The sequence below is a fragment of the Carcharodon carcharias genome, chromosome 11 (assembly GCF_017639515.1).
Source record: "Carcharodon carcharias isolate sCarCar2 chromosome 11, sCarCar2.pri, whole genome shotgun sequence".
NCBI lineage: Eukaryota > Metazoa > Chordata > Chondrichthyes > Lamniformes > Lamnidae > Carcharodon > Carcharodon carcharias.
Window position 1 is genome coordinate 5742390 of NC_054477.1, and position 18633 is coordinate 5761022.

General features: G+C 47.7%; 1 protein-coding gene across 2 annotated transcripts; it reads right to left on the reverse strand.

Moving 5' to 3' along the window:
- Positions 1-1032: 1032 nt before the first annotated feature.
- LOC121284202 (interleukin-1 receptor accessory protein-like 1-A) lies at positions 1033-16788 on the reverse strand. 2 transcript variants are annotated; one of them, XM_041199461.1, is made up of 7 exons: positions 16637-16788; positions 10100-10195; positions 8543-8608; positions 4101-4236; positions 3199-3335; positions 2318-2366; positions 1033-1274 (listed from the first exon to the last, which is right to left on the reverse strand). In XM_041199461.1, the coding sequence occupies exons 1-7, from the start codon at positions 16668-16670 to the stop codon at positions 1214-1216; spliced, it is 579 nt and encodes a 192-aa protein (XP_041055395.1). In that variant the 5' UTR covers positions 16671-16788; the 3' UTR covers positions 1033-1213. The 2 variants fall into 2 exon arrangements, with proteins under 2 accessions (XP_041055395.1, XP_041055396.1); XM_041199462.1 differs by lacking the exon at positions 2318-2366.
- Between the last annotated feature and the right edge of the window lie 1845 nt (positions 16789-18633).

An 18633-nucleotide genomic window follows, 5' to 3' on the forward strand; every position in this document is an offset into this window, starting at 1 on the left:
TCTATTAGCTTTCCAGATTACTTGCTGTACCTGCATACTAACCTTTTGTGATTCATGCACTAGGACACCCAGATCCCTCTAAATCAGCAACTGAAACAAACTGTTTTCACTGTTTCCCTCCCTGATCAACTCCACCTTCGCATTATCCCCTTCCTTCTCTTCACTCTCTACATAGTATCAAATTTTCTCGAGCTCGGTCACACCCTCCTTCTATGCTGTATCATTCTGAGATCCCTGAAGGGGCCATTTGACCCATCGTGTCCATGCTGGCTCTCTGAAAGATGTAATTAATCTAGCTCCTTTGCTCTGTAATTTATTCCAGCACACTCTTATCTTTGTGAATGAAAGCTTTGCTGGCTTGTGGATTATTTTTATACCATAATTAAATAGCAGCTGTAATGTTCTCAGTGCAGTAAATAAACCTTTAACAGTATGTACATTCTCATGAAACAGCAACTTAGCAGTATCGTTAATTCTGATTTAAAAACTTCAAAATTAGATTTTTTTAAGCCCCAAGTTATTTTGTGATCTTGATTACTGCAAGTTTTGTTTTAAGCATTCAAACTTAACAGTTTCGGGTGACTATCTTAGTGTTGTAAAGTTAACACATGGGCCTGGTTTCCATGTGTCGACTTTTAAAAGAAAGCAAGGGCTTTCATTTCTATAGCACCCTTCTCAACCACATGGTGTCCCGAACCACTTGACAGCTGTTGAGATAGGAAACTCAGCCATCTGTTTGTGTGCAGCAAGGATCCGCAAACAGTAATAAGATAGTCCGTTTATGATGTTGGTTAAGGGATAAATGTGGAGAACTCCTTTGCTTTTCCAATAGCAGTTGTGGGAACTTCTAGGTGAAAGATGGCACATTGGGCAGTGTGGTACGCCCGCAGTACTGCACTGAGAGTGTGGGGCTAGACTATGGTGTTTAAGTCTTCGAAGTAGGACTTGAAACCATGATCCACGACTTACTTTGGAGGCTGTCACCTCCAAAATGAGAATGATACCAAAATGAAACGAGCCCATGTCCAGGTAGAGTGTGAATTTGTTCTGTTTAATTTTCATGCACTATACAGTGGTGTGGTTGGTAGCAGATGTTGAGGTCTGTCAGTCCTTGGGATATCTCCCTGTTGCTTTAGGCGGTTCATCGCAGCGATGCAGAATGTAGCCTTTACAGTGTTAGCTTGCTTCCAGCATTGTTTCTTATAACTTCACATCACTGAATCTTTCCCTGCGTCGTTGTTGTTAGCTTGTGGAGAAGCCTCCGATTTCCACTGCTGCAAAATTTGAAAACAAAAAAAACCTGACTGAAATCACACAATACAGAAGTAGGTCATTCAGCCCATCGTACTTGTGCTGGCTCTTGGAAAGAGCAACCCAATTAGTGCCACCGCCCCTGCTCATTTCCCCCATAGCCCTGCAGATTTTTTTCTGTTGAATTCCCATTTACAATTCCATATTGAACCTGCTTCCACTGCTCTAGGCAGGAGATCCATTGTCACGGATGTTATTTGTGACTTTGATCAGAACTGTTCCATTGCCATGACAGGGGCTGAAACCTGATTGGAGGGACTCAAGCTTGGCGTGGTAGAAAAGTTGGACATGGATGTAGGAGGCAGTGTCACAGTTGAGGAGTGAAGGGTTCAGGTTTAGTGCCAGAATAGAGAGATTTAGTTCATCCCTTGATGAAGGCATTAGAAGATGGTGGTAATGTCTCACTGGGCTAATAATTCAAAGGCTCGGGTGAATAATCCAGAGGTTCAAATCCCACCAGAATTGAAATCAAGTCTTGGTTATGGCGACCTTGAGAATGCCACCATAATAAAAACAAAATGTTGCAGGTGCTGGAAACCTGAAATAAAAATGCAAAGTACTAGAAATAGCCAGCAGGTCAGTCAGCATCTGGTTGTTATGGAGAGTCACACGCGGCTTGACGTGAACTCTGTTTCTCTCTTTGCAGATGCTGTGGAGAGTGCTTAGTTTCATAAATAAAAGCCATGGGTTGTCACAAAAACCCATCGGGTTCACTAATGTCCTTTGGGGAAGGAAATCTGCCATCCTTACCCGGTCTGGCCTACCCGTGACTCCAGACCCACAGCAGTGGGGTTCACTCTTAGCTGTTCCGAAGGACAATAAATGCTGGCCTTGTCACCGATGCCCACGTCCATGGACGAGTAAAAAAAATTGACTGTGGGTTCAGACTGCACCTTGTCAGTCTAGTTAATTGAAAGAGGTAGTAATATTGAAGGAAAATCTGTCCAGAGCGAAGAACTTTCTAAGGGAGGGGAAAAGGAATTCATCAAAAAATGATAATTCTTACCAGTTCCCTCTGCATGGGCTAGTCTTTGAGAGTGATTTCTTCTTTTGCACTGTAATTTAGTGACGAGAAGGGAGATGAGTTTAACCCATTATTTTTATTCAGTTATCACTAGTCGTATTAAAGCATTGTTACTGTCAGGTGTCTCACTCATTGACTGCCCATAAGTCAATGGCAGGAACTGGGACTGGGTCAAAGCAATGAAGAAAACTTGTGCAACTTGGAATATGCACATCTGCTCAGGAAAATTGGAACCACAAGTCCATTGTCGTATGTGGCTTTGGTACTTCTGTTGAACATCTCCAACCACTGTCAGAGGGGGTCAGTGCCGAGGGAGCGCCGCACTGTCAGAGGGTCAGCTCTGAGGGAGCACCGCACTGTCGGAGGGTCAGCTCTGAGGGAGCACCGCACTGTCGGAGGGTCAGCTCCGAGGGAGCACCGCACTGTCGGAGGGTCAGCTCCGAGGGAGGGCCACACTGTCAGAGGGTCAGCTCTGAGGGAGCACCGCACTGTCAGAGGGGGTCGGCGCCAAGGGAGCACCGCACTGTCGGAGGGGGTTGGCACTAAGGGAGCACCGCACTGTCGGAGGTGCTGTATTTGATAGAAGCGCAGAGGAGTTATCACTGGTGTCTTGAGCAGTAATTATTCCTCATCCAGTATCACTAAAACTCATATCACATTATTGCCACAGTTCCCTATATTACATCAGTGACTAAACTTTATTGGCTTTAAAGCACTTTGAGACATCCTGAAGTGGTGAAAGATGCTGTTGAAATGTAAATTCTTTCCTTCAAATGCGGTTGACAAGCTACAATCTTCACTTCCCTCATATTCTGAAGCTGCTCTCGATTGTGCAGCAATACCGCCACCTGCTGCTCACTTACCTAAAGTGATGTTTTTCACTGAGCTTCCACTGGGATTCATCACAGCACACGCGAAGTTAGTCTTGAAATCTTCTGGTGTGACCTTGGTAAACTTCAGACACTTCTGGATAAGCATTTTTCCATTTTCAGCCAGGAATCTATTGGGGATGGAAGAGACAGGACACAGTGATTTCCAGTGGCAATATTGGCTGAGCAAGTGGCTACAGTTACTTCAAGATCAATTGGAATTTAGCAGGTTAAGCACCATTAATCCCGGAGAAGGATGCTCGCCCGACTTGCTGCAACTCTCACTCCACTTGCAATGTTAAAAAAATAGCCATCGGCATCAGCCTCACGCACAAGCCGGTGTGAGGCCCCTTCCCTGTCTCTGTAACCTCTTCTATATCCACAACACTCAGATCTCTGGGCTCCTCCAATTCTGCCCTCACAATTTTAATCACTCCACTGTAGGCGGCCATGCCTTCAGTTGCCAAGGCTGTAAGATCTTGAATTCCCTCCCTCAACCTCTCTATCTTTCTCTCCTCCTTTAAGCTGCTCCTTAAAACCTACCACTTTGACCAAGTTTCTGTTCACCTGCCCTATTATTATTCCCTTTTGTGGCTCAGTGACTAATTCTGTCTGTTGACACTTCTGGAACTACCTTAACAGAGGCCCAACACTGGTGTAAACCCTCCCTCTCCCCAACTTCACCCCTCCCCACCCAATCGTAGGGGTACCATCCCCACCTTCTACGGCACCAAACTACTCCTCAATACCTGATCCATGCCACCAATTATCATGGGCCAGCCCGGGCATGGAGTTTCCAGTGGGCCATTAGACAGTGGGTAAGGAAGACGATGACTCAGGGATCACAGCCCTAGTTAGATCTTTGCACCAGGTTGTATTTAATGTCTTAAACTTACACTTCTCTTCCTTCTTTTACTCTGCTGTCCTCAAACACATCCTCGATGAATTGTTGATTTGCTAACCAGTAAATAATTGTGGAGAATTTGTCGGAATAGCCAGTAATTGCTTGGCAGGTCAACTCCAGTGACTTCCCTACAGGGAAACAAAAGATTCAGTTTGTAAATGGCTGGGTGGTTTAGCCCCTGTTCAGTGTGTAACATTCCTGCCCTGGAAGAATAACTATCGTGGTGCAGTTTGAAGGTGTTCAGCTGTGTGGGGTAGCTCAGCAGGTAGCACTCCGCCCCCCGCCCCGAGTCAGAAAGTTGCGGATTCGGCTCCCACTCCGTACTATTGAGTCCTATAGTCCAGGCTGACACTCCCAGTGCAGTACTGAGAGAGTGCTGCACTGTCAGTGGTGCCATCTTTCAGCTAAGACTTTAAACCGAGGCCCCTTTTCTGGGCATAAATTACATTTTGGCTGCTGTATTTACATGATAACAGGGGGCTATGCTTAAAAGGTGCAGTGAAACAGACACTACTGAAGAGACCCAACTGCAGGAAGCATTCTGAAACCACCAGGGACGAGACGTTTTTGCCATTTGAATAATGGAAGTCCGCCTTTTCTTAATAACTTTTCTCTGACATTCGCCGGCCAGAGCCAGGAGGAGTGAGGGTCAAAGTCTAGAAAAGCTCTGCCAATAACGGTGCTAAGGGGCAGGCTCGGGGCACTGCCACCCAGCAACGTGCCAGCCCAGATCTGACTGCTGTCCCTCATCCCGTCAGTAGGGAGCGCTGCTGCTGGCCACTTGGTGGAGCTGTGGTTTCGACAGGCGAAGTCGGGGAGCGGGAGGATTTTTTAAAAATTCTTTCGTGGGATGTGGGCATTGCTGGCTGGTCCAGCATTTATTGCCCATCCCTAGTTGCCCTTGAGAAGGTGGTGGTGAGTTGCCCTCTTGAGCCGCTGCAGTCCATGTGGTGTAGGTACACCCACAGTGCTGTTAGGGAGGGAGTTCCAGGATTTTGACCCAGCGACAGTGAAGGAACAGTGATATATTTCCAAGTCAGCATGGTGAATGACTTGGAGGGGAACTTCCAGGTGCTGGTGTTCCCATGTGGCTGCTGCCCTTGTCCTGTGATCGTAGGTTTGGAAGCTGCTGACGAAGGAGCCTTGGTGAATTCTTGAAGTGCATCTTGTAGATGGTACACACACTGCTGCTACTGTGTGTCGGTGGTGGAGAGAGTGAATGTTTGTGGATGGGGTGCCAATCAAGTGGGGCTGCTTTGTCCTGGATGGTGTCAAGCTTCTTGAGTATTGTGGGAGCTGCACTCACCCAGGCAAGTGGGGAGTATTCCATCACACTCCTGACTTGTGCCTTGTAGATGGTGGACAGGCTTTGGGGAGTCAGGAGGTGAGTTACTCCCTGCAGGCTTCCCAGCCTCTGACCTGCTCTTGTAGCCACAGTATTTATATGGCTAGTCCAGTTCAGTTTCTGGTCAATGGTAATCCCCAGGATGTTGACAGTGGGGGATTCAGTGATGGTAATGTCATTGAACATCAAGGGGTGATGGTTAGATTCTCTCTTGTTGGAGATGGTCATTGCCTGACACTTGTGTGGTGTGAATGTTACTTGCCACTTGTCAGCCCAAACCTGAATATTGTCCAGGTGTGGCTGCATTTGGACATGGACTGCTTCAGTATCCGAGGAATCATGAATGGTGCTGAACATCGTGCAATCATCATCGAACATCTCCACTTCTGACCTTATGATGGAAGGAAGGTCATTGATGAAGCAGCTGAAGATGGTTGGGCCGAGGACACTACTCTGAGGAACTCCTGCAGTGATGTCCTGGAGCTGAGATGATTGACCTCCAACAATTACAACCATCTTCCTTTGTGCTGGGTATGACTCCAACCAGTGCAGAGTTTTCCCCCTCATTCCCATTGACTCCAGTTTTGCTGGGGCTCCTTGATGCCACACTCGGTCAAATGTTGCCTTGATGTCAAGGGCAGTCACTCTCACCTCACCTTGGGAATTCAGCTCTTTTGTCCATATTTGAACCAAGGCTGTAATGAGGTCAGGAGCTGAGTGACCCTGGCACAACCCAAACTGGGCATCAGAGAGCAGGTTATTGCTAAGCAAATGCCGCTTGATAGCACTGTTGATGATCCTATCCATTACTTTATTGATGATGGAGAGTAGACTGATGGAACAGTAATTGGGTGGGCTGAATTTGTCCTGCATTTTGTGTACAGGACATACCTGGGCAATTTTCCACATAGCCGGGTTGATGCCAGTGTTGTAGCTGGACTGGAACAGCTTGCCTAGGGGCGCGGCAAGTTCTGGAGCACAAGTCTTCAGTGCTGTTGCTGGAATAGTGCCGAAAGCAGTGCAGCCTGCAGGATTTGGAAGGGTGGGCAGGTGGGGAAGAAATGCTGGTGAATAAGTGAGTGGGGATGGGGAGGGGTTGGGGACAGGGGCACCTTCACTGTCTTCTGTCACCAGAGAATCTGGAGAACTTGGCTGAAACCTCCATGAGTATCTAAAATGATAATGTTTTTACAAATTACTTTAAATACTCTGATTTTCATATTTATATGGTGTGCATGGTGATCTACAATACATTAAATTTAACTATTATGTACTGAATGTTACTATGCTGCTATATTGCTGTTTTGAATCCACTGGCATCTGTGAGGACCCTCCAACAGAGCAGCACTCCCTCAGTACTGACCCTCCAACAGTGCAGCGCTCCCTCAGTACTGACCCTCTGACAGTGCAGCGCTCCCTCAGTACTGACCCTCTGACAGTGCAGCGCTCCCTCAGTACTGACCCTCTGACAGTGCAGCACTCCCTCAGTACTGACCCTCTGACAGTGCAGCACTCCCTCAGTACTGACCCTCTGACAGTGCAGCACTCCCTCAGTACTGACCCTCTGACAGTGCGGCGCTCCCTCAGTACTGACCCTCTGACAGTGCAGCACTCCCTCAGTACTGACCCTCTGACAGTGCAGCACTGCCTCAGTACTGACCCTCTGACAGTGCAGTACTCCCTCAGTACTGACCCTCTGACAGTGCAGCACTCCCTCAGTACTGACCCTCTGACAGTGCAGCACTCCCTCAGAACTGACCCTCTGACAGTGCAGCACTCCCTCAATACTGACCCTCTGACAGTGCAGCACTCCCTCAGTACTGATTCTCTGACAGTGCAGCACTCCCTCAGTACTGATTCTCTGACAGTGCAGCACTCCCTCAGTACTAATCCTTTGACAGTGTAGCGCTCCCTCAGTACTGATTTTCTGAGAGTGCAGCACTCCCACAGTACTGACCTCTGACAGTGCAGCACTCCCTCAGTGCTGACCCTCTGACAGTGCAGCGCTCCCTCAGTACTGACCCTCTGACAGTGCAGCACTCCCTCAGTACTGACCCTCTGACAGTGCAGCACTCCCTCAGTACTGATTCTTTGACAGTGCAGCACTCCCTCAGTACTGATTCTCTGACAGTGCAGCACTCCCTCAGTACTGATCCTTTGACAGTGTAGCGCTCCCTCAATACTGATCCTCTGACAGTGCAGATCTCCCTCAGTTCTGATTCTCTGACAGCGCAGCACTCCCTCAGCACTGATCCTCTGACAGTGTAGCGCTCCCTCAGTACTGATTTTCTGAGAGTGCAGCACTCCCACAGTACTGACCTCTGACAGTGCAGCACTCCCTCAGTACTGATTCTCTGACAGTGCAGCACTCCCTCAGTACTGATCCTTTGACAGTGTAGCGCTCCCTCAATACTGATCCTCTGACAGTGCAGATCTCCCTCAGTTCTGATTCTCTGACAGCGCAGCACTCCCTCAGCACTGATCCTCTGACAGTGTAGCGCTCCCTCAGTACTGATTTTCTGAGAGTGCAGCACTCCCACAGTACTGACCTCTGACAGTGCAGCACTCCCTCAGTGCTGACCCTCTGACAGTGCAGCACTCCCTCAGTACTGACCCTCTGACAGTGCAGCGCTCCCTCAGTACTGACCCTCCAACAGTGCAGCATTCCCTCAGTACTGACCCTCTAACAGAGCATCGCTCCCTCAGTTTTGACCCTGACAGTGCGGCACTCCCTCAGTACTGTACTGGGTGTGTCAGCCTGGGATCAAGTCTCTGGAGTGAGTCTTGAACTTACAACCTTGTTCCTGAGCAGTGGGAGGTCTTCCCACCGAACCTCAGCTGTTACTGGTTTACTTTAACACTTATAGTCTCCTACCCATGTCTGATTATGTTTTTCTCTCCCCACTTCCTCCCCAGGGTAACAGTTCTGCCACTGGTTGCAATATCCCAGTTAGCTCAGCACAGTCTGGGAATAAACCCAGAGCGTTTGTCTTACTCTGTCCAGCTCGATACCTGTGCCGGTAGAGCCATCAATTACAGCAGTGGTTCTCGTGCCATTGATTCACGGGGCAAATGACGCATGTACTTACCCAGCTCAGCGTTTATGGACGTGCTGGCTGGTAGGATGATTTTCGGAGCACCATACCTTCCAGAATCTGCAAGGACAGAAAGAACTTATTTGGACATGTTCAATAGACAACATGGGGCCGAAAACTGCAAACACAGTCCACCTGCCGCCAAGCAGTGCAACAAGAGGAGGCCATTCAGCCCATTGAGACTGTCCTGCCATTCAATTAGATCATGGCTGATCAGGATTGTAACTCCATCCACCTGCCTTGGTTCCTATCTTTGCCATTTAACAGAGCTCATTTTGAATTTTTCATTTGAACCCCAGGCCTCAGCAGCATTTTGTGCAGAGTTCCAGATTTCCACTCCCCTCTGCGCGAACTGCACTGCAGGAATCCACCAAGGCTCCTTCGACAGCACCTTCCAAACCCACAACCTCTACCACCTAGAAGGACGAGGGCAGCGGATAGATGGGGAACACCACCACCTGGAAGTTCCCCCTCCAAGCCACTCACCAACCTGACTTGGAAATATATCGGCCGTTCCTTCACTGTCGCTGGGTCAAAATCCTGGAACTCCCTCCCTAACAGCGCTGTGGGTGTACCTACACCACATGGACTGCAGCGGTTCAAGAAGGCGGCTCACCACCACCTTCTCAAGGGGCAACGAGGGACGGGCAATAAATGCTGGGCCCAGCCAGCGAAGCCCACATCCTGTAAATGAAAGAAGAAAGAGCGCTCCCAATCCATATGACCCTTCTTCAGAGGAGTCCATAAAGACTCGAAATGCTAACTCTGCTTCTCTCTCCATAGATGCTGCCAGACCAACATTTTCTGTTGTGTGTTTCAGATTTCCAGCATCTGCAGTATTTTGCCTTCATCTGTTTTTAGTGATGTCGATTGAGGGTTAAATATTAGCCCCAGGGAGAAATCCCCCTGCTCCTCTTCAAAATAGCATCATGGTGTCTTTTACATGAACCCAAGCAGGCAAACGGGACTGCAGTTTAATGTCTCATCTGAAGCGCAGCATCTCTAACAGTGCAGCACTCCCTCTGTAGTGTACTGGAGTCTCAGCCTTGAGTTTTGTGCTCGAGCATAAGAGTGGGACCAGAACCCAAAGCCTTGTGATTCAGAGGCCAGAGTGCTACCCACTGAGTCAGTGTCTGTGAAAGGGATGGTCCATGTGCTCTCCTGGGCTGGCTTCAATCAGGCTAGTGGGGAGGGAGAGGGAGGACTTTCCCTGAGTGCTTTTCTCTTGTTATCACTGGGGGGGTTTTTTGCCTCTCCCAGGAGATGACATGCTTGTTGAGCACTGGGGAACTGAAGGAAAGGGAGATTGGGAGGGAATGTTAATCAGGATCCTCCGCCCATTACAAATGCGGCGCTGGTTCAATGTAGCAGCTGGTCTCTTTCTGCCATTAGTCTCGTATATCGGGATGTAAATGTATTTTCTGTCCTCACTACTCTCCTCGCTGCAACTGACATCACATCTCCGTGGACTAAAGCAGCAATTCCCAAGTCTACCTGTCAACTGAGCAGCAGGTTTGTTACCCTGGGAGATTTCTCTCTCTCTGTAGTTACCTCGGTCTTTGGCTCCATCATCTGAAATATGAGCAGTGACATATCCATTCAGTAGCATCAACAAAGACATCACACTGGGCCAGAGTATTTCCTGTCCTGGAATAAAAGAACAAAAAATATTTCAAGAAAATGGTCTGGAGTGTAAATCTCTGACTTGTTCAATTTTAATTCCTATTAGTCACCTGTGACTCGGTTGTTCACACTCTCATTTCTGATACACAAAGTTCCGGGTGCAAGACTCATTCCAGGATTTGCCTGCAAAGAAATCTAGCCTGACCCTCCAGTGCATTACTGAGGGAGCGCTGCACTGTCAGAGGGTCAGTACTGAGGGAGCGCTGCACTGTCAGAGGGTCATTACTGAGGGAGTGCTGCACTGTCAGAGGGTCAGTGCTGAGGGAGTGCTGCGCTGTCAGAGGGTCAGTGCTGAGGGAGCGCTGCACTGTCAGAGGGTCAGTGCTGAGGGAGTGCTGCACTGTCAGAGGGTCAGTGCTGAGGGAGTGCTGCACTGTCAGAGGGTCAGTGCTGAGGGAGTGCTGCACTGTCACAGGGTCAGTACTGAGGGAGTGCTGCACTGTCAGAGGGTCAGTGCTGAGGGAGTGCTGCACTGTCAGAGGGTCAGTGCTGAGGGAGTGCTGCACTGTCAGAGGGTCAGTGCTGAGGGAGTGCTGCACTGTCAGAGGGTCAGTGCTGAGGGAGTGCTGCACTGTCAGAGGGTCAGTGCTGAGGGAGTGCTGCACTGTCAGAGGGTCAGTACTGAGGGAGCGCTGCACTGTGGGAGGGTCAGTACTGAGGGAGTGCTGCACTGTCGGAGGGTCAGTACTGAGGGAGTGCTGCACTGTCAGAGGGTCAGTACTGAGGCAGTGCCGCATTGTCAGAGGTGCCATCTTTTGGATCAGACATTAAACCAAGGTCCCATCTGCCTGCACAGGTGGATGGATGAAAAAGATCCCTTGGCTCTACAGTATTCCGAAGAAGAGCAGGGGCTGTTTCTCTAACACTGAGTACTCTGCTCATCCCCTTAAGGATGTTTCACCTACTGGAGCAGAATTTAAACAATAAAGCCTGGTGATTGTAGTTACACAGCATCTGACTGGCCCTCCCACCCTTTGCAGTGGAGAATTATCATTGAAACCCTGTTACTTTGCTCTAGCCAAGTCACCTTTGCAAATAAACAAGCAGAATATTCACAGAATGATAGACTGGGGAATCTGGGATTTCTCTCCTTAGAGAAGAGAAGATTTAATAGAGGTCTTTAAAAACTTGAAGGGGTTTGATAAATAAGGAGAAAACTTTCAATGGCTGAGGGTTGATAACCAGAGAACAGGGTTAATGGGAAAACAGAAAATGCTGGAAAAACTCAGCCGGTCTGGCAGCCTCGGTGCAGAGAGAAACCAAGTTAACGTTTTAGATCAACGAACTTTCGTTAGAACTGCTCGCGCTGCCTGACCTGCTGAGCAAGTTTTTGTTTCAGATTTCCAGCGTTGGCAGTATTCTGCTTTTTGACAAGAATTAAAGTTGGCCGGAAGGATCAGAGGCAACATGTGGAAAACCTTCGTCTGGCAATGAACAGCTGGATTTAGGATGCACTGCCTGAAAGGGCGGTGGAAGGGAATTTAATGGTAACTTTCCAAAAGGAATTGGGATAAATACTTGAAACGGGGAAAAAAATGCAGGATTATGGAGTGGGGCAAGAATGGGGGCAAATGGATTGCTCATCAAATGAGCCTAAGCAGAGTTGATAGACTGAACGAGCTCCTTCTGTGCTATTTTATTCTATGAAGGAGGCCATTTAGCCCATTGTGTCTGTGCCAGCTTTTTGAAAGATATATTCAATTAGCCCCAATTTCCCGCTCTTTCACACATAGCCCTGCCAATTTACCCTATTCCAATTACTCATCAAATTCTCTTTTAAAAGTTATGATTGAATCTGCTTCCACCGCCCTTTCAGGCAGCGCATTTCAGATCACAATAACACAGAATCACAGAATCACACAGTGCAGAAGAGGCCCTTCGGCCCATCGAGTCTGCACTGACACGTGAGAAACACCTGAGCTACCTACCTCATCCCATTTACCAGCACTTGGCCCATAGCCTTGAATGTTATGACGTGCCAAGTGCTCATCTAGGTACTTTTTAAAGGATGTGAGGCAACCCGCCTCCACCACCCTCCCAGGCAGCGCATTCCAGACCGTCACCACCCTCTGGGTAAAAAAGTTTTTCCTCACATCCCCCCTAAACCTCCTGCCCCTCACCTTGAACTTATGTCCCCTCGTGACTGACCCTTCAACTAAGAGGAACAGCTGCTCCCTATCCACCCTGTCCATGCCCCTCATAATTTTGTACACCTCGATCAGGTCGCCCCTCAGTCTTCTCTGCTCCAGTGAAAACAACCCAAGTCTATCCAACCTCTCTTCATAACTTAAATGTTTCATCCCAGGCAACATCCTGGTGAATCTCCTCTGCACCCGCTCCAGTGCAATCACATCCTTCCTATAATGTGGTGACCAGAACTGCACACAGTAGTCCAGCTGTGGCCTCACCAAGGTTCTATACAACTCCAACATGACCTCCCTACTTTTGTAACCTATGCCTCGATTGATAAAGGCAAGTGTCCCATATGCCTTTTTCACCACCCCACTAACATGCCCCTCTGCCTTCAGAGATCTATGGACATACATGCCAAGTTCCCTTTGTTCCTCAGAACTTCCTAGTGTCATGCCATTCTTTGAATACTTCCTTGTCAAATTACTCCTTCCAAAGTGTATCACCTCACACTTTTCAGGGTTAAATTCCATCTGCCACTTATCTGCCCATTTGACCATCCCGTCTATATCTTCCTTAGCCCAAGACGCTGAAACTCACTGTTAACCACCCGGCCAATCTTTGTGTCATCCGAAAACTTACTAATCCTACCCCCCACATAGTCATCTATGTCGTTTATATAAATGATGAATAACAGGGGACCCGGCACAGATCCCTGTGGTATGCAACTGGACACTGGCTTCCAGTCACTAAAGCATCCTTCTGTCATCTGCCTCCTAGAACTAAGCCAATTTTGAATCCACTTCATCAAATTACCCTGTATCCCATCTGCATTTGCCTTCTTTATAAGTCTCCCATGTGGGACCTTGTCAAAGGCTTTGCTGAAATCCATATAAACAACATCAACTGCACTACCCTCATCTACACATCTGGTCACCCCCTCAAAAAATTCAAATTTGTTAGGCATGACCTCCCTCTGACAAAGCCATGCTGACTATCCCTGGTCAAACCTTGCTTCTCCAATTAGAGATTGATTCTCTCCAATAGTTTCCCTACCACTGACATGAGACTCACTGGCCTGTAGTTCCCTGGCTTATCTCTGCAACCCTTCTTAAATAGTTGAACCACATTAACTGTTCTCCAGTCCTCTGGTACCTCCCCTGTGGCCAGAAAGGAATTAAAAATTTGGGTCAGAGCCCCTGCGATCCCCTCCCTTGTCTCCCTCAGCAGTCAGGGACACAAATCATCCGGACCTGGAGATATATCCACTTTTAAGCCTGCCAACACCTCCAATACCTTGTCACTCCCTATATCAATTTGCTCAAGAACCTCGCAGTCTCTCTCCCAGAGTTCGATACCTTCATCCTCATTCTCTTGGGTGAAGACGGATGTGAAGTATTCATTCAACACTCTACCGATGTCCTCTGGCTCTACCCATAGATTGCCCCCTTGGTCCCGAATGGGCCCTACTCTTTCCCTGGTTATCCTCTTCCCATTGATATACTTAAAGGATATCTTGGGATTTTCCCTACTTTTATCAGCCAAGGCTTTCTCATATCCCCTCTTTGCTCTCCTAATTGCTTTCTTAAGCTTCACCCTGCACTGTCTGTACTCCACTAATGCCTCCACTGATTTGCTTCCCTTGTACCTGCTAAAAGCCTCTTTTCCTTCTCATCGTAACCTGAATATCTCTGGTCATCCATGGTTCTCTGGGCTTGTTACTCCTTCCTATCACCCTAGAGGGAACATGTTGAGACTGTACCCTCCCCATTTCCTTTTTGAACACCCCCCACAGCTCCTTTGTAGATTTCCCCCACAAATAGCTGTTCCCAGTCTACCTTGGCCAGATCCTGCCTTATTTTACTAAAAGCCACTCTCCCCCCAATCCAAAACATTTTTTTGCAACTTGTCTATTTCTTTGTCCATAACAAACTTAAACTGTACCATGTTGTGGTCACTATCTCTAAAATGCTCCCCCACCACCACCTCAGGCACCTGTCCGGCTTCATTCCCCAGAATTAGGTCCAGCACTGCACCATTCCTTGTTGGACCCTCTACATATTGACCTAAAAAGTTCTCCTGTACACATTAAGAAATCCGTTCCATCCAAGCCCTTAACACTATGTCTATCCCAATTAATGTTGGGAAAGTTGAAATCACCTAATATAATTACCCTATTGTTATTGTTTTTACACACCTCCACAAATTGTGCACATATTTGCTCCTCAATTTCCCGCTGACTATCTGGAGGTCTATAATAAACACGTAACAATGTGGCTGCCCCTTTTTTTATTCCTAAGCTCTACCCACAAAGCTTCATTTGATGTCCCCTCCAAGATATCATCTCTCCTTACTGCAGTAACAGACTCCTTAACTAATAATACAACGCCTCCTCCTCTTTCACCCCCTCCCCTGTCTCGCCTGAAGATTCTAAATCCCGGAATGTTGAGCTGCCAATCCTGCTCTTCCCTCAACCATGTCTCAAATCACAATTCCACGTGTCATTCCTCACCCTTAACTCATCCGTTTTACCTGTAATACTCCTGGCATTAAAGTAGAGGCCATCCAGCATTCCCTTACTCCCTTGAAGCTTAATACAGCTGTGTTTCCTCTGACTTGATTGTTTTACTGTATTATGATGTGTCCCTATTCTGCTAACATTCTGTGTCCCCTCCCCCTGCTGAATTAGTTTAAACTTCTCCCAACAGCACTAGCAAACCCACCCGCAAGGATGTTAGTCCTGCTGTGGTTCAGATGTAGACTGTCCCACTTGTACAGGTCCCATCTTCACCAGAAATGGTTCCAGTGATCCAGGAATCTAAAACCCTCCCTCCTGCACCAACTCTTAAGCCACGTATTCATTTGCGCTATTCTCCTATTTCTGAGCTCGCTAGCATGTGGCACTGGCAGTAATCCAGGGATTACAACCCGAGAGGTCTTGCTTTTTAGATAACTGCCTAACTCCCTGAATTCTTGATGCAAGACCTCATTCCTCTTTCTACCTATGACATTGGTACCAACATGTACCATGACCTCTGCCTTATCACCCTCCCCCTTCAGGATGCCCTGCCGCCAGTCAGTGACATCCCGGACCCTGGCACCAGAGAGGCAACATACCATCCTGAAGTCACGTTGATGGCCACAGTAGTGCCTATCTATTCCCCTGACTATAGAATCCCTTATTACTATTGCTCTTCCTCCCCTCCTGTACAGACAGGCTGCTTATGGTGTCAGAAGCTTGGCTCTGACTACACTCCCTGGAGGAACCAGTGCCCTCATCAGCCTCCAAAATGGAATACCAATTTGCGAGCAGGAACCCAGGGGACTCTTGAACTACCTGCCTGTTTCTCTTGGACTGCCTGGTAGTCACCCATTCCCTACCTTCCTCAAGTCCCTTCAGCTGCGGTATGACTACCTCTCTAAACATGCTATCCATGATGCTCTCAGACTCGCGGATGCTCCACTGTGTCGCCAGCTGCCATTCCAGCTCTGAAACCTGAGCTTCCAGGAGTTGCAGCTGTACACACTTCCTGCACACATGCTGGTCCCGGGCACTGGAAACATTCTCGGCTTCCCACATGGAGCACGAGGAGCACACCACGGCTTTGAGCTCTCCTGCCATGATTTATCCCTTTAAATTAAACCTTTTAAATCAATTACCCAAGGGCCCTTCTCTCCTGGTCCGTGTTACTACAGAATATACAAACTATAAACCACAAAAAAACCTTAAACTATAAGCAATGAAAGTAGTAAATACTTACCCGACCTTACCCACTACTACAGTAGCCTCTACTGCTGCAGCAGGACAAGTCCACTCTCTGAAGATTTAAGAAGTTGGATAGCAAAGAAAAAACACAAAGAGCACTTCTTCTCCTATGCACCGAATTCCCACTGTGCACCAGCTTGCCAATACCCACACTCACTCTGGCTGTGTCTCACTCAGGATGAGCTCTCTCCCCTATTCGTGTGCAAGCACACTGTAGTCCTCGCTGCGTTAAAAAAAATTCTCATCTCCCACTTTGGTTCTTTTGCCAATTACCTTAAATCTGTATCCTCTGGTTATCGACCCTCCTGCCCTGGAAACAGTTTATAGTATTTGTCCCATCAAAACACTCCCTAATTTAGATAGAGTAAATGATGATAAACAGTTTGTAGTGGCACGAGAGTCATTAACCAGAACGTGTCCACATTAATTTATAAACTTGAGATTATCTTTTACTGTATCCACATTTTCTATCACTTTTATCCTAAAGCGAGAAAAGTGCAAATTCTCACCGATCTGGTGGTTCCTGAAGGTTTCGGTTGACATCAGCAGTCTCTCTGTGGCAGGTTTGAGTTACAGAGCTTTGGACTGTCGATGTTGGATCCCTGTCAGCTATCTGTTTATATCTTTACAAAACCACTTCCCTTTCGTGTGTGGAGAACCACATGACTTCCGTGTGTTGCCTTGTTTTCGTTTGTTTATTTTCTCTTTGCCTCATTGCTTGGAATGTGACATGTCATTGGACGGATTGTGGTGGTGACTCACTGCTCTGTCACTGTCAACAGGTAATTGTATCAGTCATTGACCTTGGTCTATACCCACATTCTGATCCCATTTTCCTCATTTCCAATCCACAATTCAATCCACTTCCCAGCTCTGATTCTAACGGTTGAGTGGGATTCTACCCTTGGCTGACATGTGCTTCCCAACTTGGCAACAATCCAGGAACCCTGGCTGGTTTCTCCCCTCCCAACCTCTGGCCACTGAGCTCACCTGTAGCTGCCATACACCCACCCGGCTATGATCAGCTAATTCAATACTGACAGAATCTGAGGTCTTCCTGAGATATTGTTGGGAGAAGTAACCACGCAGTTGGTCAAAGAGGTGGGTTTTAAGGAGTGAATTACATATGAACAACATACGAATTAGGAGTGGGCCATTCGGCCTCTTGAGCCTGCTCCACCATTCAATAAGATCATGGCTGATCGTGGCCTCAACTCCACATTCCACCTCCTCCCGCTAACCTTTGACTCCCTTGTTAGTCAAAAATTCATCTACCTCTGCCTTAAAATATTCAATGACCCTGCCTCTACCACTCTCTGGGGAAGAGAGTTCCAAACACTCGTGGCCCTCTGAGGGAAAACATTTCTCCTCATCCCCGTCTTAAATGGGGGGCCTCTTATTTTTAAACTGTGTCCCCTAGCTCTGGGCGGAGAGGGGGGGGGGTGGTGGGGGCAAGGCCATGGAGGGGTTTGGAAATAAGGATGAGAATTTTAAAACTGAGGACAGACATTATCTGTTGGGAATTCTTATACACTGTGGTAGATCGTTTAAAATTAGATTAGGTTAGGAAGAATCAGTCTTTGGACAAACAAGTTATTAAGCCTAGAACTTGAAGTCAGGAAGTTCTGTCGAAGGGTCATGAGGACTCAAAACGTCAACTCTTTTCTTCTCCACCGATGCTGCCAGACCTGCTGAGTTTTTCCAGGTAATTCTGTTTTTGTTTTAGTTAATCTTATCTGGTGGGTTGGGGATGTCAAGGGTCTCTGAGTGAGTGGTCAGCACTTTAAATGTGTATTCACCACAAACAATCTACCAGCAGAGAATTGATTGAGTTCCTAGGGAAGGCTGATATTGCTGCTTGTAATTAGTTGGTGGATAATGTACCTCATGGTCACTGTGATCAAAAACTCGTGCTGATCGATTCCAGAGGAATTCACCTCTCCCACTCATAGAGTCATACAGCACAGGAACAGGCCCTTCGGCCCATCGTGTCTGTGCCAGCCATCAAGCTCCTATCTATTCTAATCCAGCTCTTGGCCTGTATCCCTGTGTGCTATGGCGTTTCAAGTGCTCACCTAAATACTTCTTAAATGTTGTGAGGGTTCCTGCCTCTACCACCCCTCAGGCAGCAAGTTTCAGATTCCAACCACCCTCTGGGTGAAAAAAAGTTTTCCTCACATCCCCTTTAAACCTCCTGCCCCTTACCTTAAATCTATGCCCCATGGTTATTGATCCCTCCACCAAGGGGAAAAGTTTCTTCCTATCTACCCTATCTATGCCCCTCATAATTTTGTATACCTCTATCAGGTACCCCCCTCAGCCTTCTCTGCTCTACGCCTATCCATTCACTCTTCATAGCTGAAATGCTCCAGCCTAGGCTACATCCTGGCGAATCTCCTCTGCACCCTCTCCAGTGCAATCACATCCTTCCTATAATGTGGTGACCAGAACTGCACACAATACTCTAGCTGTGGCCTAACTAGCATTTTATACACCTCCAACACAA

What these genes read in the sequence shown, in the direction of transcription:
- LOC121284202 (XM_041199461.1), bottom strand. Translation starts at nt 16,670, where the DNA reads ATGTCAACCGAAACCTTCAGGAACCACCAGATCG. An exon ending in AGTGAAAAACATCACTTTAG is followed by an intron (nt 2,367 to 3,198) that starts GTAAGTGAGCAG and finishes ACTAAATTACAG; the next exon opens with TGCAAAAGAAGAAATCACTC. An exon ending in AGCCCATGCAGAGGGAACTG is followed by an intron (nt 1,275 to 2,317) that starts GTAAGAATTATC and finishes CAAATTTTGCAG; the next exon opens with CAGTGGAAATCGGAGGCTTC.